The sequence below is a fragment of the Nicotiana attenuata genome, chromosome 11 (genome assembly GCF_001879085.1).
Source record: "Nicotiana attenuata strain UT chromosome 11, NIATTr2, whole genome shotgun sequence".
Lineage (NCBI taxonomy): Eukaryota > Viridiplantae > Streptophyta > Magnoliopsida > Solanales > Solanaceae > Nicotiana > Nicotiana attenuata.
In genome coordinates this window covers 10,528,529-10,552,111 of record NC_031999.1, presented here as the reverse complement: position 1 = coordinate 10,552,111, position 23,583 = coordinate 10,528,529, and the positions used below count along the sequence as shown (strand labels likewise).

Genomic DNA, 23,583 nt, shown 5'->3' with positions numbered 1-23,583 from the left:
TTGTGTCTTTTCATGGTATCAGAATTATGTTGGGAGAAATAGAGATAGAAACTCTCGCTTGTCTCTGATATTCTCTTTGGGTAACATTATTTCAAATTATTTGTAATTGAATAATAGGTACTTTTATATTGAGACGTAAATATTAAGTGGCAACTTTATTTTTGAAAAATATAAAATAACAATACGCTCATTATCATTTAGGAGTCCAAAAAAGCCCAAGTTTATAGAGCAAGGGATTAGAGTGTCATTAATTCTTACTCATCTTCAATATTGAAAACCGAAATATAATGAAATCTCGAGTAATCCTTAGATTCATGCATTAAGCCTAATAATCCAAACCTTATCACTTGAACACTGATTTTGTGGAGCTAATTAATACTCTTTCATTCTTAATCAGAGGTTTCAGGCTCGAGTCATGAGTTTGAACTCGACTTTGCTAGGAAGCGTTTTGCCCCCTAATCGGGACGTTTTTGCGCGAATTAAGATTTAATCAATGTAAATATCGAACAACGGATGATAAACCAAAAGAAAAAACATTGATAGACATCCAAAAAGTTGATTAAAAATATGAGTTGTTAATCCACATTTTATATAAACTCTGTTCGAAATGACTAGTTTTTAAAAAGAAAATATTAGTTTTCTACAAGAAAATTCTTTTTTACTATTGATCTAGATGATGCCTTAATTAATAATAAATACCTAAAATAAATACCAAAAGGAATTAAGTCAACAAAATCCCTGGAGTACTTAAAATAAATACAAAAAATTAAGCTGCACTCTCCTATAGTCCTGCCTGCCTTAGTTTTCCAGTTGAAAAGATTTTGGTACTCAAAGGAAGATGTCCCTCATCTCACCAACTCTTTTGATTTTTCTATTTTTCATTTTTGGATCAGGTAATTTACATTTTTATTTATTTGTGTGGCCTTTTAGTGGGCGTTTGGACATAAGAACTGTGAAATTCTGGAAAAAAATGAAATTTTTTTAAACTGAAAATGGTGAATACAATTTGGAAATATTTTTGAGTTTTTGAGTGAAAATTCTGAAATTATTTTTTTGGAGTTTTTTAAATTTTTGAAAAATTCCGAAATTCAACTTCAAGTGAAATTTGAAATTTTCATGGTCAAACATTGATTCCGAAAAAAGTGAAATTTTCCGAAAAAGGTAAAAAAAATAAAAATATAAGAGTTCTTAAAAATCATCATCACAAAAGATTCAGCAAATGGTTATTGTTAGGTTCTAAGTATGCTTTAAGGAGCAAATGAAGCGAAAAAGAGAAAAATAATCACAAAAAAGAAAAAACATATAAGATTTACGTATATTGTTTTGAAGAGTTAAGGTCTTTGATCAAACTTCTTTTTAAAAAAAATAATTTTGACTTTCAAATAGCAACAAAAGCCGATTTTCAGCCGCGGGGAAGAAATAGAAATTTGTAGCTTTTTCTCGAAAATAAAAACATATAGAAACAAAGTTTTACGAATTTGAAATCATAAATCGCTAGGACGATATATAGTGTTTCCCCAGTTAACTCTATTGGGTCATTTGGTTGATTGTAATAGAATTCTTGATTGGGCGCACAGGAAAAAATAATCGTTGCATAATTAATACATTAATTAGTTAACGATATTAAATAGCTGACATCCAATATTAAGTTATATGAGAATTTATAATAACGTTTTCTTCCCAGGTAACGTAGCAGCTAGTAAGATGGCGATGGCGACGGCGACGGCGAGGACAGCTGAAGAGGGAGAAAATAATCATCAATTAATAACTGAAGGGTCAAAAATTATGTCAAATTATCAGTGTTTGGCTCAATTGGGTCCGTGTAGCACAAAATATTACAATGAAAAATGTTGTAAAAAACAGTGCTTAAATGATTATAGTGGACTTAATCCTGTGGCTTATTGTCAAAAAATCCCTGGTCAAGCACTTCGCCTTTGTGCTTGTTATCATGATTGTTAGCACACTTTTATATGTACTAATGTGATAACATGAATTAGATGGTATGTTTTTCTCCTGTATCTATTCTACAAGATACATAAGATATGTATGTATCTGACATGTACATACATAGGTAGAGGCGGATGCAATCTTATAGCACCAAATTCATTTGAATCCATATAAATTTATGTGTAAAAATTCACTAATATCGTAACAATAGTAGGTATGAGTCAATAATTTTAAAAATATAATAGGTTTAATATTAAAAAACTTAAAGGTTGAACTCATAAAATTTATATACTGAATCTCTGCATATGTACAAACGACACGTCTTAATAAGATTTAATTTCGGAATCAAAAAAGAGAACAAAATCAGAAATACCCTGATTTACAACTACTAATTAAAAATTAGTTACAGTTTCAAAAGTAATCGAAACTTAGCTATTTTCTTATGTAAAAATAAAATCTGAACAAAAATACCGTTAAAAATCCGAAAAATTTTCAGCATAATATGCTGGAATTTACAATGTGATGTAGTTCCAAGTTCCAATATAATATGCTTGAAGTTTATATGCAGAACTTTCGTATTTCAGTTAGAATTTATTGTCCAAATTTTATCTCCGCATAAAATAATGATTATTTTTTAATTACCAATTCAAAAGCTGCTAACCCATGCTATCTTTTTATTTTTTTTAAAGATGTAACCCATGCTATTTTTTTATTTTTTTTAAAAAGGATGACCGCAAGAACATAAGCCCCGTTCAGTTAGTCCAGTTTAGACTGGACCACGTGAATAACTGTAATCATCGGCCAATAACGCTTCCGGTAGGAGTCCATAGGCTCCACCTCGTCTCGGCCCATCTCACAAGTGCAAGATTGGACTCCTAAGCCCGTGAAGCTAACCCGTTTCCAGGCCTGCATCTCTGCAGAAATGACCCGGGGACTTTCCTGGGCCCTGGCCAATTCAGGGAACGGGCCCAAGCCCATTCACGTCGTCTTGCAGTCGAGCTGCACCAATGTGCTTGTGAACTTATTATAAACAGAATAAAAGCTGATTTATTAACGGTGTGGTATATTTTTGTCATATGTGTGACTATTCTGGAAATTGCGGTTTTAATGTTGTTTTCTTATCCAGATTTTAATTTTAGGAAAGATTATTTATTTACGGTCAGACCTCTCTATAACTACACTTCACTATAAAAGCCAAGCTTTTCCGGAACCAATTTTTATATTTTAATATATATTCTCTATAACAGCACTTCGCTATAACATCCAAAAATTTTCGGAACAAACGAGGCTGTTATAGCGAAGTTTAACTTTAATATATATATTCTATATAACAGCACTACGCTATAACATCCAAAAATATTCGGAACAAACGAAGTTGTTATAAACAGGTTTGACTGTATCTTATAGGAAGTGATTCAGTCATACCAAGTAGTGAAAAATTTATTCACACTCAATATTTATGTCAAACCGCATCAATTTATATAGTTGAATATTAAAGTAAGGTAAAAATCATGTAAATTAACTATGATTAAGTCATAACAATGTATATAATGTTATGAAATACTTGATTATGGTGGATGTCCATAACTCCTAAGGGAGTAACACCCACTACTCTTCTCCATTAACCTCCCACTTCTTCTTACCATTAAGGATGTAACTCCCACACCTCCATGATCTTCCCTCATGTTCTCAATAGTTAATACCATGTTTATGGAGTCCCTTTGTATTACCTATATCATCCTATAAATAGAGTGTTTGGGCATCACATTATACACACTTGAATACATAGAAGAAATAAGATTCTCTCCTCTCTTTCTCTCTAAATTGTTGTCTATTTTATTGTTCTATATTGTTACTTTGAGCTAAGTTTTTTAACACGTTATCAGCACGAATTGCTATATTCTTCATATACTTTCTATAAGAGATGAAAGCCTTCCATGGGAGACAAAATTGCTTTTGCTGCTTTGCCAAGTGATAAGTTGATATTTTATATTGTTGGTAAATTCGAATTATAAGCAGACATGAGGTTAAGTATAATGAAAAATGTCTTGGATGATAATGCAAAGATAAGTTTTTCATTCTTCTAAACCCCACTCACTCTTTTGTATTTTTGCATAACTTTATGTGCAATTGTCAATTGAAAGGTTTTTTCTTTTTGTATCCAGTGAAATAAGTAACTGGAAAGATATGTTTTTATTTGCTACATCTCTTATCGGACAAGGATAATATTCCAAGTAAGTCACATTGTATCATTTTACTCCATCTTATGGTGTGGAAATCCGGTACGATTTTTTAACTTTGGAGCTTAGTTCCATTAGAAACTGTGAAATAATTTATACTTTGGTACAATCCTCATGGCCTTTTAATTTCACGAAAGTATATGTGTTTGATCATAATAGTTGTTAAACTAATTAATTCTTTCCTTGTTGTTGTTTACTGGCTTCATTGAATTCTTCATTTAATTATATGAACTAATGACTTTAAAAGCAAAAGTTTAAAATATTAGAAGTAACGTGACTTTGCTGGAACTTGGCCATAGCGATATCATTATGTTCTATAGATAGTTAGCCTATTGGAATATGTAAACTATCGAGCAAGATATTCTTGCTTCTTATTAACTTTCTGAAACTTGAATATACTAGTAACAGTACTAGTCACTCTTTATTTTACGAGACAGTATATTCTTCTTGGATTGTTTCTTTCAGCTAATAGTTTTCTATTTCAATAAATATATACATAAATTTCTATATATTTTAATATATAGATGTTTATTATGATGTACTCTATGGCATGACACCTCCCTATTTGTATATGTGTGTAATAAAACAGAAATTAATAACAAGACAGAAAATGTAAAGATTTGGTGGTAAAGAAAATTCATTGATCCAGAGTGATGTCCATCATGGTAGAGCTAATCAATGGGTTCAAGGCTCACTTTAGCCTATTATGTCATTTACTGAGGGTAAGACGGTGGGTTCAAGTCCCAACGCACCACGAGAATAAGACACCGGGTTTGAGTCCTGGTGCACCATGATGATAAGAGTTGGGTTTGAGTCCCAACGCATTATAGCCTTACACGCACGCCTTTATATGGGTAAGGCATTGGGTTTGAGTCCTAATGCACCATATTGATGATATAATGATGACTAATGAAAATAATGTATTTTTCATGAAAAAGCATGAAGCTTGTCCCACTTGATTTGCTCCATTCTTGAAGTGAATGTGATAGCGGTGCATAATAAATCTAAATGAAGACAAGTGGTTGACTAATGAACGTGGGCGTGCCAAAGACCAAAATAATAATAGTCATCATTATGGTAATTATAAAAGGAGAACAATAAGGGTTCTCAAAATAATCCTTCAAAGGTGAAGGAATTGCGTATCAATATGGTCTGTAAATATGAGGCACGCTCAGACGATTATAGACCATTTTATTGAAAGTATGCGACTTGTGATAAGCATTGTAAATGCAGACTCATTCCTGAAGTGAGTGTGAAAATATATATGTGATACAAATTATGCACAAGAATGTATTTATGCATGATTGAATAAATACTACAACTCACATCTACGGGAGGTTTGAGAGAAAGAAAGATCATGAACATTACTATGTGGTTATACGAATATGTCATTGGTCGTGTACATGTGGTACGCCGAAAATATTTTGCCATGCCTTATAAAAATTAATTAAAGGCAAAATTAAAGCAAGAAAAGATTTTGCTTATGATGATGTTGACCATGACAATTATTATGATAAGATAATATTTTCTGTGGAGAAAAAATTCACCACTTGGATGTTGTTACAAAAGATCTTGTAGTGCAAAATTATTGAGAGCTCCAGAAGAGCGAATTTGTTACTACCCGAATAAATAAAATTATTTATGGCATTGGTGGTAGTAAGTCTCAAAAGAAACTTTTTGAGTTTCAAATGTATTAGCCAAAGTGGTTGGCATATTGAGACTATAAATGAAAGGAAGATCGATTATCTTCATATTACTATAATATACCGGGTAAATATGAAGGTTACCTGATTTTTCTTCTATTTGTACTACAGATGTATAAGCATGATGATAAAATCACATGCCATAGTAAATTAAATGTTTACTGAAACAAATATCAGTTGGCATGACCGGTTGGCCATCCCGGTTCAATTATGATGCGAAAAAATGATTGAGAATTCACATTGACATAAATTGAAGAATAAGGAGATTCTTCGAGAATTCTCATGTATGACTTGTTCTCATGATAAATTGATTACTATACCAGCTGGGGTTGAGATTGTATTATCTGATTTTTGGAACGTATAAAAGGTGATATATATATGGGCCCAGTCACCTGCCATGTGGACCGTTTACTATTATATGATTTTAATAGATACATCTATTGTATGGTCACATGTGCGTTTGTTATCAACTTGCACTTTGGTTTTTGCAAGGTTGTTTGCTCAAATTATTAGAGCACAGTTCTAGAATATATATTATGATAATTTATCTTGATAATGCTGGTTTAAATCCAAGTTGGTTTAGCAGAAATTGTATGCCTCCAATTAAACTAAACCATTGGTTATGAGAATAAAACTCCCAAATCGAAATTTGGTATGAGGTATATTGTTTAATATACAAGAGCACTTGTACGCATCTAGCCAACAAGTTATGATAAATTCTCCCCATCACAATTGGTTCAGGGTCAGGAACCAAATATTTTCATGTAGAAATATGGATGTGCTATATGATTTAATTGTGCTGTCACATTGCACAAAGATGGGTTCCCAAAGAAAGTTGGGAATTGTGTTGGTGATCCCAACATTAGGGAGAGAAAATGAGCAGCTGAAAAAAGTAATACATGGAATGAATAATTATGAGTATACCTAGATCCTCGTACAAGAAAATGTGAATTTGAAGTTCAAGTGATAATTCATTTCCAAAATATTGTCAGACGCATTTGATGACCCAAAGCTAAATGTCATATTTCAGCTGTTAATGTTCCAAATAGAATAAAGTCCATGATGGACATAGTCTGTGGAACGCATGAAGCGTAATAGACTAATCGGTTCCAAAGATAAAACTCCTTGAAGAAGGAGAGGAGCATATGTTCAAGATGGTCATAATAAGGAGGCAAGTGCTCTATAAGAGCACCGTGGCATAACACTTTATAAGACCTCATGGGAGAGGCTCAGGTACCTGAAAATAATGAGATCTCAATAAGTTATGTCTTTATTGTGCGATGATGGAACCGATGTAAAATGATCATCGATGATGTTGTTAATATAATGTAGCGCTCAATATTATTAATATTGACAAGGATCTTGAGCTCAAATCTGTCATGGAATTTGGACAGATAAATGATTGGCCAAATGAAAAATATGCAATGAAAATTGACTTCATCTGAAAAATATGAAGTTTGGACGAATAGTCCCAACAGCTGAGAGTATAAAGGCTATATGGAGATATTGAAATATGATTAGTATTATATTGCAAAAAGAATCCTTGATATAGATTTGTTTATCCTAACAAATATTGTCAAGGTTTTGTTGTTTATGCAAATGCAGGCATTTATTGAAGTCCGTTCTTCAAACAATCTATTTGTATGTGAGGAATTGTCATATTATCATTTCACAAGATGTGTGACTTTTCTTTGAAGAGAAGATTCCAATAATAATGAAGAAGCAGATGTTTGCTTATCTCAATTGAAAGAAGAATATTGAAGGAGACTGAATAAATCATATATTTCATCAAAGTTCTTTGTCAGACACGATCTTCAACAAAATGATGAAATAGATGTTCAAGAAATTCGTTCAAGAGATAATTTGGCGGAATAATTCACCAAGGCATTGCCGATCTCAATATTAGAGAAGTTGTTAGACAAGCTTGGAATTCGTCGTGATATTTTCATCAGGGGGAGGCAAATATGTGTTGTACTCTTTTTCCCTTAGCTAAGGTTTTATCCCACTGGGTTTTCCTAGCAAGGTTTTTAACGAGGCAACAAATAAAGCGTATTACAGATATGTGTACTCTTTTTCCTTCACTAGGAATTTTTTTTCCCATAGGGTTATTTCCTAGTAAGGTTTTAACGAGGCACATTATCTTTGGACATCCAAGGGGGAGTGTTATGAAATACTTGATTATGGTGGCTGTCCATAACTCCTAAGGGAGTAACACCCACTACTCTTCTCCATTAACCTCCCACTACTTCTTACCATTAAGGATGTAACTCCCACACCTCCATGATCTTCACCCATGTTCTCAATAGTTAATACCATGTTTATGGAGTCCCTTTGTATTACCTATATCATCCTATAAATAAAGGGTTTGGGCATCACATTGTACACACTTGAATACATAAAAGAAATAAGATTCTCTCCTCTCTTTCTCTCTACATTGTTGTCTATTTTATTGTTCTATATTGTTACTTTGAGCTAAGTTTTGTAACATATAAAGATATATGTCATTAATTATTGGATTACTGTAAACGTTTGGTGGGGCAAATTTTACTGCGTCAATTTATTAGAGTCAAATATAAAAATGAGGTAAAAATATTGATTAATTATGTTTTAGTCATAGCAATGCATGCAATCATTCAATTGACATAAACATGGGCGTGGATAAATTTTTATTGTAACTCTCCTTTACTCCTCAATAGGGTTATGAATGCTAGCATTATATACTTGAAAATATAATAAGTACTTATCAAGATGTTACACTAATCATTATCTTTTAGAGGCAAAAATCTCAGGTTTAAAGAGCAAGGAATTAGTCATTAATTCTTAAGTATCTTCAGTTTGAGAATTAAAATCTAAATTAATCTCCATTTATCTTCACCTTCTGCCTAATAACACAAACATGCCAACTCAACATTGAACCTGCACAAAAAAGAAAAATAAACTTGCCATATTTTGTGTGAACTCTGTTAGAATTCAGTAATTTTTTATTTTTATCACTTTTCTAAGGATATTTTCTTTTTCAATTTTGGATATGGTTGATACTTTCCATAATGAATATTAATTAACATAAATCAAAAAGGGAGTCTAACAATTTGTGGAATATATAAAGCAAAGTGAAATTGCAACCTCTCAACCAAACTTCCAGCTTGAAAAAGGATCTTTATATTAATACTCAAAGAAAAATGGCAGTGATTTCACCAACTCTTTTCATTTTCCTATTTCTCATTTTTCCATCAGGTGATATACATTTTTATATATTCTCTTGCCTTCATTCTTTGTTTTTAATTTTTTTCATAACAACAATTTTAACAATGATACTTGCATTAGAGTAGACTGTCTACATACTCCCCTAGGGATGCATGCCTTTCCCGGATCCTGCGTGAATACGGGATGCTTTGTGCATCGGACTGCTCTTTTTACAATTTTAACGATGATTATTGTAGGTTGTTATTTGTTAGAACGACTAAGCGAAAAAAAGAAAAAAGATTATTTTTATATTCACTCTTAGAGGTGAATACATGCATGACCTTGAACTAATAGATTCAAAATGAATATGATTTTATTATATGTATAGCAAATAATATTTTTTTCATACATCTATATATAGCTCAAGCTGAAACAATGAATTTATTTGAAGCCACAGAAACCCGTTTCAAATCCGGTTTTGAACATTACACTAGTTGAGCTAACTCATCTCACTCTTGTGACCTTATTCATCTTATGGTTAGCTAATGAATTTTTTATTTTTCTTCATAGGTAAAGTAGCAGCTACCAACATGGCGAAAGCGCCCACACGAGTAGGTGAAGAGGGAGAAGTTCGTAAAATATTACCTGAATCACACGGCAAGCCACAATATCAGTGTTTGGCTCAGTTAGGTCCCTGCAACCAGAAGTACTGCAACAAAGATTGTTGCTGGAGGCAGTGTCTTAATGACTACAATGGACTTCATCCTGTTGCTTATTGTGAAAAAATTCCTGGCTCTGCTATTCGCCTTTGCGCGTGTTATCATGATTGTTTTCCTCGTTAGAACATTTTCAAACTAATGTAGTAATATGAATAAAAGATGGTATGTTTCTTCGCAACGATACAAAAGTTGGGATCCGCTATATGAATCATTCGTCCTATACTCATTAGATAATATGATCAAACAATAAGTGTTACAGAGTTACATAAGACAGACTTTTCTCACTTTTCATTCTTGATAAGCCTCTTGGAGAAGTGCACTAAGCTCACGCTATGCGCGGGGTCCAGGGAAGGGCCAGACCACAAAGGTCTATCATACACAGTCTTACCTTGCATTTCTCCAAGAGGCTGTTTCCACGGCTCGAACCCGTGACCTCCTAGTCACATGGCAGCAACTTTACCGGTTACGCCAAGGCTCCCCTTCTCGAAAAAAAGAAAGAATATAATGAAAATTGGGAATTTTACAAAAATGATTTCATGCTATATATGTGTGATGATCATTATATTATGTACATACATAGGAATATGACATGGAAAAAGAATCATATTGGCTATTATACATCTTTATTTAGATGGTAGTTTTGAGATTCATTTTTGGAGGAATGTTGGAAATTTCTACTAAAATCTTGTGGAGAGATTGAGGTTTCGACAAAAAGGGCGAATGATCGGACCCTTTAATCTGGAAAACTTGTTCAGGTTGATTTGAATCTATCATAACTTCTTGTAGAGATGCAGGAATTGCAAAATCATCTTGTGTTTTGACATAGAATCTTGGAATAGAACCATAATTTGTTGCAGAAAGTGAAAGCTTTTCTGTCAATGGTCCAAAGGGAACTTGTCTCATTGATACTGATGCTAATTCAACATCCTGAAATTAAGAGCAAAATGTCAAAATAAAAACACCTTTCTCTCTCACAATGAGACAAAATTGGAACAGAAACAACAACAACAACAACAACAACAACAACAACAAACCCAGTGGAATCTCACAAGTGGGGTCTGAAGAGTATAGTGTGTACGCAGACCTTACCCCTACCTTGTGCAGGTAGAGAGGCTATTTTCAAAAGACCCACGGCTGAGGCCAGCATAGTCGCAGCATAACATTGGATCAGAGAAATACATAAATGTTTCTTTCACAATGTATATAACTCAATCAATACCTTAGTTGGGGTTTGATTGAACAATACTTCTTTGAGTAATGACTTGTCATAATCTATAGCAGTTGGAGGCTCATTCTTCCCATTTGCATAGCGAAAAACTTGTGCGCGTTGACATAGATTGTTCAGTCCAAGCTGCAAATTAGCAAATTTAATCTTCGTATAAACTTCTGTATCTATTATACTGTGTTTGGTTTATGGTATAAAATCATGCATATAACTAATATAACCAACCTGTACGGAGAACATGTCGAGTATGTTCTGTCCATTCTTAAGCATTGCTGCAGCAACAAAAATTGCTGCAGAAACTTTTGATGGATACAACTCCATTGCATAAGAAATACAAGCTCCCCCTATATCGTGTCCGACTAATATGACCTGCGTAAAAAAAGATCAATTTTTTTTTCAATATCTGAACTTACAACAACAACAACAATTCAGTGGATTCCCACGGGTGGGGTCTGGGAGAGTAAGATGTACGCAGCCTTACCCGTACCCTAGGAGGGCAGAGAGATTGTTTCCGATAAATCCTCAGCTAAAGAAAAGATGAAAGAATCACTGACAGCAAACAAGATATTAAGAAAACTGAAACCAAGATATCGAACCTTCTTATCGTCGCCGAGATTTTCAAGGAAATCAGTGAGAGGTTTTACATATTGGGACAGAGTAGTAATGTTGTTGGAGTCAAAGAAATGTGCACCAGAACCAGTTAAGTCTATAGCATCAACTTGATATCCAGCTTCTTTGAGAAGTGTTGTAGTTTTGTACCAACACCATGCACCAAAACCACCTCCATGTACAAGAACAAAATGTTTATTCTTCAAATTTTCAACATTTGTACCCTGAAAAAGATCAAAAACATGTTATCATATATCTATTCTATGTATACTGCCCAGAAATACTACTGCATATAAAACAATGTAGAAAATTTTCTTTTTTATTACTCTTCACATTTCAAAGAGTCACCTTTCTACATTGAACTATAGCTAAACTACTTCTGGATATTTTGAGGGGAAGTCTTCTTCATCCTACATTATTATTCATGTAGTTTCTGATTGTCATTTGAAGGGGAGCTTTGGAGCAACGGTATAATTGTCTCCATCTATAGGTCACAGATTCGAGCCGTGGAATCAACCACTAGTGCTTGCATCAGGTAGGGTGCGTACATCATACCCTCTTAGTGTGCGGCCCTTCCCTGGATCTCATGCACCGGGATGCCCAGTTTCTGATTGTCATTTAGCATATTGGAGCTAATTTCAGGTATGGTTACTGAACTTTATTCTCTAACCTAGTACAGTAAAGTCACAAAACTATTTTTTTTTATTGCGTTAAAGCAACTGACTTTTATCCGCTATAACACTAAAATCACTGAAATATTTTTTGTCACATTAAAGTAACTGACCTATGTGTGAATTACTCAGAGAATACAAATGACCCGAAGTTCATATTTCTGGCCTAGAAAATACAAATGATAGAAAATAAACAATCATCCATGTAAATATTTACCATACATGAAAAGAGGCGGACCTATCCATTTTACAAAGAGGGTTCACCGGCACCCGTAAAGTTCGGTAAATTTTTTATGTATATAAGTATATATTTTTTAAAAATATCGATATATTAGTAGTGTGCACCCTATATACAAAGCAGATTTTGGTTGAATCTAAAAGTACACCTACGACCTTCAGATCCTAGGTCCGCCTGACCCTTAAAAAGTGTAAATTAACAATAATTTGGAGCAAACTTTAGAAAGACAAACCTGATGAAGAAGCTCCAGATGCTGAGGAATTGAATCAGATAGAGATCTGGCACGACAACTCGAGCTTCTAGGAATCCTATTTTGCTTCCTAGAGGAAGTTAAATTGTCTCTAAGAGAAACTGAACGTTCAAATTGACTAAGTGTTCCATTTTGTTGATGATGTTGTAGTAACAAAGCTGCAGCAACTCGAGCTTGTTCTCTAATAAAATCATCATCACATTTCCCCTGATCAAATCTCAAAGAATTTGGATAAATTCTATCCGATTTTCGACTAGTTGATCTTGAGATACATGGAGGAGGAACATTACCATTGAATGATCTTCCATTTTTGTTGTGTTTTCTAACTTTTGTAGCTTGATTTTTCTCAGAAAAACATGCTAATGAATTGCCCATTGGAAATTTAGATAGTCGTCTTGTTGCTGGTACGTGCGACTATATAGTTGAGTTGACAACAATACACCGCGGTTTAATTTTCTTGAATATGAATGAAATAAGGCTTAATATAAATGTTTATACTATATGTTAAGGTTAGGAGTAGGAGGAATGGAAAGTTGTTAAAAGAAAGTGAAATTTCCAAGAAATTGTTATGAGTCAATAGGAAAGATGGTTTTGGAAAGGAGTGTGGAAAGACAAAAATATATTCATAACATGCAGTTGTACAATTTTGACCTTTGAATTAGAAAATGTGTTGTATTATTTTTAAACAACTATATCCCTATTTGGAATTTAGTGGGATATCTCTTTCCTCCATTTAAAAGAACACATCTGCTTGGAGCTATGAAATACTATATTAGCAAATTGTTCAAAATATTGTTATTTAGATAGTAACGCGCTTAATAATGAGTTTATTCATCCCTTTGTCCATTTATAAAAGTACAAAAAAGACAGTCTGATATACAAGGTATCCAGGGTCCAGGAAAGGATCGCATCTCAAGATGTGTGATGTAAAGAGTTTACCCTAATGCAAGCATTAGTCACTGCTTTTACGGCTCGAGCCGGTGACCTATAAATCACTTGGAGACAATTTTACTGTTGCTTCAAGACTCTTTTTCGCGACTTTACTGTTGCTTCAAGACATCTATGAGAGTCTTTCACTTAATAGTAGTATAAGTAAATCTCAAAAATGACATCAAGATATTAATTCGTTAAAGAACACACCACCGAAGTTTAAATTTTTTAAAAATTAATGAATTTTAATTCTTGAAAGTAGTAAAATTAGATAAATAATAATTTTAGTCTAGGATTTAAATTTATTCACTAATAGTGTTCAAAATGTTTATATTGTTAATTTCTTAAGGGCCAAATATACCCCTCTACTTTCAAATATTGTTTACTTGTACCCTTCGTTATACTATTGGGCTATCCATACCCCTACCGTCATACTTTGTAGCATTATTGCCCTTAATTTGGACGGAGTGCCACGTGGCAGCTCCTGAATAAAACTTCCCATTTTATTTTATACCCGATCCGCTACCCACTTAAACCCCTAATCCGACCCAATTAAAACCCAACCCACCTTAAAATCTACGGAAGAAACACACACACGAAATACACCCTTCTCCTTACCCTTCTCCCCTCGTTAAAACAGATCCCCAAATCCCATAACTAGGGTTCCTCATATTTCAATTTCTGGGTTCTTTCAGTTCGTTTATGTGATTCTTAAAGTCACTTTTATCTTATTTCTTTTAATTTTCCTTGGCAAGATCATATTTTAATCTGCAAAGAAGTTGATAATGTCAGAAAGTAGTTGCTCGTCCAAGAGGCGGTGTCATTGCGGTGAAATTGCTCACTTATTCACTTCAAAAACTTCTTTTAACCCTATAAGGAGATTTTATAAGTGTCCTAAGCCTGAAGTAAGTACTATGATTAAATGTGTTATTTCTTTTATATGAAAAAAATTTTGGTTTCCCTCATGGATTTAATAGTTGATAATTCAAAATTCTAATTTTTTTTTGGGCAGGCCAATTCTTGTGGATATTGGGAGTGGCATGACGAAGTATTCCCCGATAGAGCATTGGTGGTGATAAGTAATCTAAAGGCTCAATTGGATGCAAGTACGGTCAAAATCAATACTTTGAGTACGTCGTTGGATGCAGTTAAGATTGAAAGAGATAAGTTAAAGGAAAAGGTGAAGACTATGGAGGCTATAAACAATTCCCAAGTGAACAAAGCAAGGGAATTAGAAGAGAAATTTATGAAGTTGAAGATGTTTATTATGATTTTTTGTGCGATGTTTGTTGGATTTATTGTCGCATTATTGTTGAAGTGATGTAGTTTGTTAGGTTGTATGAATTCTCAAGTCTTTGCAATATTAGTTTGAAGGCTGTGTTTTGAGTTCTCAAGTTAGGTTGTATGAAATCAGTGTTTTGAAGCTGTTTTGACTCCCATATCTTTAATTTTGAGGCTGTTTTAATTTGTGTTTTGCACCAGTTTAATCTATGTTTGAAGGCTGTGTTTAAGGCTATACACCAGTTCTGGCAAACAAATTTTCTGTAAGTTCTATGAAGTATGGCTATATAATGCTTTGAATTTCACAAGTACATATTGTTTCCTTCAATACTGCAGATGATCTACTTTAACAAGAAAAGATTTGATGGGAAGTTCAAATACGATATTGCTAGCTGCTACATTACAAGAATAAAGCATTCCAATCACTTTTGTACGCTAAACAAGATATTAAGAAAGGCTTGCATGATATGTTTGTTCACAAAAGCTTGAATTTTTTGTAATTGTATCCTTCCATTTCCGTTTCTTTCAAATACATAACAAGAAAAGATCTGATGAGGAGTTCAAATGAGCAGGTCACATTCAACTTTAATTAATGCAACAATGTTACATCACAAGAATAAAGCATATCAATCACTTTTATAACAAGATATTTCTTGATCCCTTAAATGTGATGCTGGTCACAAAGGTTCTGGCATTACTCGAATTAGAATTACACATAACAAGTTACATAGTACTCCTAGACCAAATTAACCAGAGTAGTAAATAAATAGTCCAGAAGCTGCTAGTCCAGAACCTAATCAGTAATTAACCAAAAGAGTACTGTCATATGCAATAATTACAAAAGAGTACTGTCATAAGTAGTAAATACATCACCAAATGAACCAACCAAAACACAAACTAGTGCAAATTAACCAAAAGAGTACTATCATAAGCAGTAGTTACAAAATAAAACAGTCTTAAACAGTAATAAACTACTGAAAATATCCCTTCTTTGGCTTCAACTTTCCAATCCTTTTTTGACGTTCAACTTCCAATTGATTTGTAGTCATAGCAGCTTTGCCCTTCCACATTAAGTTGTCTAGTGTATATGAAAGATTTGTTGGAATACTAGCTCATGTATGGTTACCTCTGAAGCTAATTTGCCTGGTCCCAGTTGGTATAAGTTTTTGCTGCCTCTTTGGAGTCTAGTAAGTGTTTCTGAGATAACCATGGGCCTTAAACCAGGGTCTGCCTCATGCTCATGCTCAGAGCAGGGGTTCTCAAAGTCTGGAAATGAACCCCTACTGTTTTGCAATCCTGGAGTAGGCATGAATACACAAGTGTTGCTTTGACTATCTTGTGAGTGTTGGGGGGTTGATAGATTAATGTCTTCTTCATTGTTTTAGGACTGAATTCACCACTCCATTTAGTCACAGAATCTTTATGTTCTCTCAATTGATTCATCACTTTGATCCTTATACCCTCGAGCATCCCAATGATAGGCTTGTACCTTTCTTCAAGTATCCAGGCATTAAATGATTAAGTTAGATTATTATCAACTGTTTGATTTTTGCACCTTGTATCAAAGTAGGCTCTGCACCAACACTGTGGAGGATATCTCAACAAATCCTTTGCAGCAGGTTCATCAAGCTGTCCTATATGGTTCAGTTGATCCTGGAATTCCTCCTCATAACTACTCCATGCACTCCACCATAGTAGCTTTTTCAACACCCCACCACCTTTACTCCATCTTTTGCACCAGTTTGACTCTATGTGTCTGACACAAAATCTATGGTGTGCTTCAGGGAGTACAGTGTTGATTGCATCAATTAATCCCTACATATGGAATGTAAACAATTAATGTTTACAGCAGAAACAAAAACAGATACAGAAACTAATTTACATATGAAACAAAAACAGAAACTTATTACAGCAGAACTATGAAACAGAAACAGTAGAAATGAAAACAGCAAAAGTGTTTACAGCAGAAATGTTTACATATGAAACTTATTACAGCAGAAACAGAAACTAGTTTACAGCAAAAATAGAATTTTTACAAACTGAAACAGAACTAAACAGCACTTAATAGAAATAAGTTAAACTGAAATAGCAGAAACAAAAACAGAATTTTTACAAACTGAAACAGAACTAAACAACACTTAACAGAAACAGAAACAGAACTGTTTTGAAACTGAAACAGCACTAAACAGAAACAGAAATTGAAATTATTTGAAACAGAAATAAAGTGCCTTTTGCATATCCGACATGAATGTTATGCCTTCTCCCATCTAGAGTTCCAACGAATGTTGCAATATCCCCAAGAACCAATTTCAAGTTCTTTTTGTCTCTTTATCTACAATTGCCCAAGCTAAAGGATAAAAGTAGTTCATATTATCTTGACCAGCAGCGACCAGTAATTGTCCCTTGGCTTTTCCCTTAAGAAATGTACCATCTGATCCAATGAAGGGTCTCAAACCTTCCTTAAATCCCATCTTCATTGCCTTGAAAGCAAATATACATTCTAAGAAATTTTCTTTTACCTTCGGCAAATGCCTCTTTAGACAGATTGATTACAACATCACTTGCTGAATTTGAGTCTCTAAGTTCATTGGCATAAGCCTCTAATTTCTTGTAACCATCTGTAAAGCTCCCCTCTAAAATTTCCAAAACCATCCTTTTAGCTCTCTTGCACTTCCTTTTACTAGCATTTAACTCAAAAGCTTCTTTTAAATCAGCCCTCATTTCCTTTACCTTAAACTTTGGATTATCTTGTAATTTTTTCTTGAAATAATGAGCTATAGTAGTTTAATCAACCCTAGAGTTGTCATATGATGGACCACACTCATGTTCAGGATTTAGAGTTTTGATTTTCACTCCAGGAGAACCTTTTTCCTCAGAAATATGACATACAAATGGACACCCTGGAATACATTCATATCTCAACCTATGCTTATCACTTTTAACAATCTCTAACTCTACCTTATTGGCCAAACAATAAAGTTTAATGCACTTCCTTGCTTCTGGTATGTCCTTGAAGGACATATCCTTAAATAATTCTTTGTAATCTTCTAGACCCACAGTAATCTTTCTTTTCTTTTGAGTAGCAATTGACTCCAACTCTTCAGAGTCATATTCTGGACAATCAGAACCAGCTTCACAAGTCACTCTCACTCTCATTCTCAGTACAATCAGTACCAACCTCATTAACTACAGAAAAAAATAGTTCAGTATGTTGGACAATATTGGGAACTTCTACAGAAGGCTCACATTCATCTACTGCGTATATGTTAATGATACGATACTCTTCAGAAACAAGGAAAAATAACTTCCTAATCCTATCATTCCCCTCTATTTCATAGTATTTTCTAGAAGGATCAGTTACAATAAGCTGCTGAATACCTACAAATCCTAACTCTGTAGTGTACTCATTTACTATGTCAATAAAAGATAAAAGATCATAATCATACCCAGGCCAAGTGTGAACCAATTTCTTAGAGTATAGTAGATGTGGTTCTCTTATCCAATCACCACCATAATTGAAGAGTAAGTCAACTTTAACCATTTTATACCCTGCAAATATTTGAGCGGACCACTTATCAAAATAATTTTCAAGTTGCAGTAAAGAATAAAAAATACAACTACTATATCCTACTTAAAAGGGACAACAGGAGGCTCTTCGATGCTCTCGGTGCACAATAAGCCAAGGCAGGCTAACGTGCACCACTGATGGCTTGGAGACGCAAGCAAGTAGCTCCGGCGACCGCTGCTACAACGCCGGTGAACTCGACGATGCAGACTATCACTCCGTTAACGTTTGAAAGTTTCTTACCAGCTAGTTTTCAACCAATTGGTGAGGAAAGCGAGCTAAATGGAACAGAAGAGAGGAACAGTAACCAATGGAATAGTAAAATTGAAAATTCAGCAAAGGAAGCTCAGAAGTATAAGGATCAACTGCCAACAAGTCCAAAACGACTACAATTCTCTGAGGCTGGATCTTCAAAGCCAACTCTGGATCCAGATCTTGCAACAACTGCAGAGATAGGGGTGAAGAAGACAGTTCATGCAAAGGAACTTCGACAACAGAATCGAAACTCTCAGATGGGGATGAGATTGGAATATGTTCCACCAAGTCACAGGGATGGCAAAGTGGTCATTCAAATAGAGGAAGATGATGTGAGTGAGTTGAAGGAATATTGGGAAACTGCTCTAATTAGGTATGTATTGGGAGATACTCCGTATGAGAAATCTATGGTGAGTTATGTAGAAACAGTTTGGGATTTTGTATCCAAGCCCCAAATTCTATATCACCATGATGGCTATTATGTTTTTCGATTCACAACTATGGAGGATAGAGATACAGTTGTTCAAGCAGGACCATACACATATCATAACAAGCCATTTATCTTACAGAATTGGGAGAGGCTTCCATTTTGATCCTAAATGTATCACTACTATTCCACTGTGGATTCACTTTCCTAGTTTATCGGTTGGGTATTGGACTGCTGATGCTCTAAGCAAGGTTGCCGGTGCTGTTGGTATGCCAATGTACACAGACAAATACACAGCTGAATTGAACAAAATCTCTTATGCAAGAGTGCTAGTGAAAGTGGACATAACAAAGCCATTAGTAGAGAATGTTGAAATTGTGACTCCCAATGGTGTTAAACAGCAGGAAATTCTATATGAGTGGAAGCCAAAATTCTGCAATGAATGTTTGCATTTTGGGCATGATGTTTTTGAATGCTGGAAGCTAATTAAGCAAGAAGAAGATGCTGAATTCAAAGCTCCTAAGAGAAGAAATAGAGGCAGAAGAAGGAGAGTTGTTCAGGAATGGAAGCCAAAATATCAACAGGAACAGGATGAGAGGAATGGTGAGGTGACTGAAATTCAACCTCCAATAGAAGGTGATAAAGGGGAACAGAACTCTGAAGTTGATACAGATCAAAGAAGAATGATGATACACAGAGATGATGACACTGAAAGACAGAATACTTCAATAGATCAGCAGGGTAAAATTGATGAAGTTAGCAATGCTAATAGATTTAGAGTAATCGAAGAATATGGACAAACATCTGCACAGGGAGGGGGTTTGACTTCTGACCCCATACAACACCCACCATGATCATTAGTACTTGGAACATAAGAGGGCTAAACAAGCCCTGTAAGCAGAAAGAATTGAAAATCTTTCTGCAAAAGAATAAAATAGATATCTTAGGATGTCTGGAAACTAGAGTCAAAGAAAAGAAAGCAAAAAAGATACTATACAAGGTAGCAAAGGATTGGGGTTATTGCTGCAACTATACAAAGGCTGAGAATGGTAGAATCTGGGTGCTGTGGAAGACCAATCTTTCAGTCAACATAGTTCAAGTTCAGGAACAGTTCATTCATCGTATAGTGAGTGATTCAGTGACTGGATACCAAATTATGTTGACAGTAGTGTATGCTAGAAACAAATTGCAGGAAAGAGCAAGTTTATGGTGTGACTTACAACTGATAAGGGGGCAGGTTCAACTTCCATGGCTCATAAGTGGTGACTTCAACAATGTCCTAACCACTGATGATAGGTGAGGACAACCAGTTACTATGATGGGGTGAAAGAATTCAAGGATTGTATTGACTCTATGCAACTGACCCCGTTGAAGACAAAGGGTTGCTTCTATACTTAGTGCAATAAGCAACATGCATATGATAGGGTATACAGTAAGATTGACTGGGCCTTTGGGAACTTTGAATGGATCAAGGACTATGGGCATGTGGAAGCTGATTGCTAGAACCTGGGGTGTCAGATCACTCACCTATAGTGGTCCAAATATGGAGAAGAAAGAATATATATCCTAAGCCATTCAAGTTGTATATGGTAACAATGGAACACAAGGAGTTTCAATCTATGGTGGATAAAGTATGGAAGCAGAAGCTGGGAAATGGCCCTATGGATAGCATATGGCAGAAGTTACAACAGCTGAAAACTGTGACTAAAGGATTAAACAGGGAGATGACAAGCCATGAGAAAAGATTGAGTCAAATAAGACAGCAGCTAGAGATACTCAGATTAATTTGAAGTTTGATCCCTTTAATCGGGATCTGATTGAGAAGGAAAAGCATACCTTGCAGGAACTAGAGAAATGGATTATAATAGAAGAAAGAGTTCTGAGACAAAAGGCAAGAGTCAACTGGATAGACTATGGGGATTCAAACTCCAAATATTTCTATGCACAGCTGAAGATCAGAGCAAGTAAGAACTCAATTACTACTGTGTATAATGATATGGGGGCTAGAGTCACAGGACCTAAAGATGTAGAAAAAGAATTCATCACTTATTTTAAGCATCTTATGGGAACTGACACTAGGATCAAGCCATGTCCTAATACCAAATTCATCAAAGTAGGAGTGTGCTTATCATTGAAACAACAACATGATCTAATAAAGGAAGTAACATATGAAGAGGTTGATGAAGCAGTGAAAGACATGCCAAATGATAAAGCCCCTGGAGTTGAGGGCTTTCCAATAGAGTTCTTTAAAATGTACTGGGAAGAAGTGAAACAAGATGTATATGATGTTGTATTGTTCTTTTTTCAAACAAGCAAGATGAAGCAAGCATGGAATTGCACAGCCATAACATTGATTCCAAAAGTTCCTGCACCTACAATTTTGAAAGACTATAGACCTATTGCTTGCTGTACTACTGTCTACAAAATCATTGCTAAGATTCTGACTAAAAGGATCAAAAAGGTAATTGAGTGTATAATTGCGAAAGCACAGTCTGGATTCATAGAAGAGAGGAGCATTGTGGATAATATACTGTTTAGTCATGAGTTGTCCAATGGTTACAATAGGAAAGGCTTATCTCCAAGGTGTGTACTCAAGGTTGACTTAAGGAAAGCATATGATTCATTGGATTGGCAGTTCCTTAGATATATGCTCACAGATCTTGGCTTCCCTCAGAAATTCATTGTATGGATAATGGAGTGTGTGACAACAGTGTCCTATTCTCTAGTACTGAATGGAGGATTCACTAGACCTTTCCCTGCTAAGAGAGGTATAAGACAAGGAGATCCAATGTCTCCTTATCTCTTTGTGATTGCTATGGAGTACTTGCAGAGGGAGATGAATCAATTAGCTATGCAGAAGGAGTTCAAGTTTCATCCAAAGTGCAAGAAGCTGGGAGTGACACACATTTGTTTTGCTGACGATTTGTTAATGTTTTGCAGGGGTGACACACAATCAGTTACTATATTGCAGGAAACCTTTAATAGGTTCTCAAATGTATCAGGATTGCAGGCAAGTGCAGAAAAGAGTTCTATTTATATTGCTGGTGTAGCACAGCATATAAAGGAACAACTGATCGAGATTACTGGATATGCAAAGGGTAGTATACCTTTTAAATATCTGGGAGTTCCACTATCTGCAAGAAAACTGAACATTCATCAATGTTTACCTCTGGTTGAAAAGATTACAGAGAGAGTAAGATGCTAGTCAGCTAGGATGCTTTCATACTCAGGAAGAATTCAACTCATAAAATCAGTGTTATTTGGAATACAAATGTATTGGGCTCAAATTTTCTTATTGCCAAAGAAGATCATGAAGATAATAGAGACTATATGTAGAACCTTCTTGTGGACTGGCTCAACTGATTATTCCAGGAAAGCACTGATTGCGTGGGACATAATATGTCAACCTAAAGCTACTGGTGGTTTGAATGTGATTAATATGAAGATATGGAACAAAGCAGCTTTATTAAAACATCTCTGGGCCTTGGCTATGAAGAAGGATACTTTGTGGATTAAATGGGCTCATTTCTACTACATAAAAATAGGCTTATTGAAGAGGTAAGCACACCCAAAATAGCAGCATGGGTGGTGAGGAAGATCATAGAGGCAAAGGATGAAGTACATAAGCTGAGGTCAATTCATAACAATCTCATAAACACACTGGACAGCTTTGTGAAGCAAGGCAAATTTCAGATACATAAAGCTTATGTCCAATTACAGCCTCAATTCCCCAAAGTAGATTGGAAGAGTATTCATCTACATGCACAGATTCATCCTAGGTTCAAGTTCCATATATGGTTGGCTATCCACCAAAGGATAGCAACTATGGATAGACTTGCCAAGTTTGGTATTCAAGTTCAGTTAGAATGTGTATTCTGTGCAAAGACTGTGAAAATATTTGATCACCTATACTTTGGTTGTCCAAGTACAAACAAGCTATGGGAAAGAGTATTGATATGGATGGGCAATGCGAGGAAAGATTGCAGGGCAGAAATGATCACAGCATTGTTTGCAATGGTTGTCTAGTGCATCTGGCGTGAAAGGAATTCGATGCGATTTAACAAAGGAAGATACAACATAGATGAACTTTGCAAGGAAATTGCAATACATATACACATACAAGGCAGAAAAAAGATCAAATGGCGAGCAGAATTGGAGAATTTAAAAAATATTCCTTAGTATAGCAACTTGTAATTAATGTCAGTATAGTATAGTTTTACTTTGTAATAGTGAATAGGAGATTAATGGTCAGCATTAATCTGGGAATGTAAAGACAGTTTTTTGATGAAATAAAAGTCAAATTTTGTCAAAAATAAAAGGGACAACAGAATTTAAAACAT

At 34.7% G+C, this 23,583-nt stretch overlaps 3 protein-coding genes across 4 annotated transcripts; 2 read left to right on the top strand and 1 right to left on the bottom strand.

Annotated features, from left to right (window-relative positions):
- Positions 8,932-9,970, top strand: LOC109234117. The gene is made up of 2 exons (XM_019399964.1): positions 8,932-9,124; positions 9,644-9,970. Exons 1-2 carry the CDS (start codon positions 9,070-9,072, stop codon positions 9,913-9,915), a joined length of 327 nt encoding a protein of 108 aa, XP_019255509.1. The 5' UTR covers positions 8,932-9,069; the 3' UTR covers positions 9,916-9,970.
- Positions 10,311-13,374, bottom strand: LOC109234116 (putative methylesterase 11, chloroplastic). Of its 2 annotated transcripts, XM_019399962.1 has the most exons (6): positions 12,768-13,374; positions 11,614-11,850; positions 11,499-11,543; positions 11,243-11,386; positions 11,012-11,143; positions 10,311-10,719 (listed from the first exon to the last, which is right to left on the bottom strand). In XM_019399962.1, exons 1-6 carry the CDS (start codon positions 13,158-13,160, stop codon positions 10,420-10,422), a joined length of 1,251 nt encoding a protein of 416 aa, XP_019255507.1. In that variant the 5' UTR covers positions 13,161-13,374; the 3' UTR covers positions 10,311-10,419. The 2 variants fall into 2 exon arrangements, with proteins under 2 accessions (XP_019255507.1, XP_019255508.1); XM_019399963.1 differs by lacking the exon at positions 11,499-11,543.
- On the top strand, positions 14,476-15,130 carry LOC109234969 (uncharacterized protein At4g04775-like). Its single transcript, XM_019401000.1, has 2 exons — positions 14,476-14,620; positions 14,728-15,130. The coding sequence occupies exons 1-2, from the start codon at positions 14,501-14,503 to the stop codon at positions 15,034-15,036; spliced, it is 429 nt and encodes a 142-aa protein (XP_019256545.1). The 5' UTR covers positions 14,476-14,500; the 3' UTR covers positions 15,037-15,130.

Coding starts and splice junctions, on each gene's coding strand:
- LOC109234117 (XM_019399964.1), top strand. CDS start 9,070: ATGGCAGTGATTTCACCAACTCTTTTCATTTTCCTATTTCTCATTTTT. Junction 9,125..9,643: donor ATTTCTCATTTTTCCATCAG/GTGATATACATT, acceptor TTTTCTTCATAG/GTAAAGTAGCAGCTACCAAC.
- LOC109234116 (XM_019399962.1), bottom strand. CDS start 13,160: ATGGGCAATTCATTAGCATGTTTTTCTGAGAAAAATCAAGCTACAAAA. Junction 11,387..11,498: donor TCTGCCCTCCTAGGGTACGG/GTAAGGCTGCGT, acceptor TTTTTTACGCAG/GTCATATTAGTCGGACACGA. Junction 10,720..11,011: donor TCAATCAAACCCCAACTAAG/GTATTGATTGAG, acceptor TCTTAATTTCAG/GATGTTGAATTAGCATCAGT.
- LOC109234969 (XM_019401000.1), top strand. CDS start 14,501: ATGTCAGAAAGTAGTTGCTCGTCCAAGAGGCGGTGTCATTGCGGTGAA. Junction 14,621..14,727: donor ATAAGTGTCCTAAGCCTGAA/GTAAGTACTATG, acceptor TTTTTTGGGCAG/GCCAATTCTTGTGGATATTG.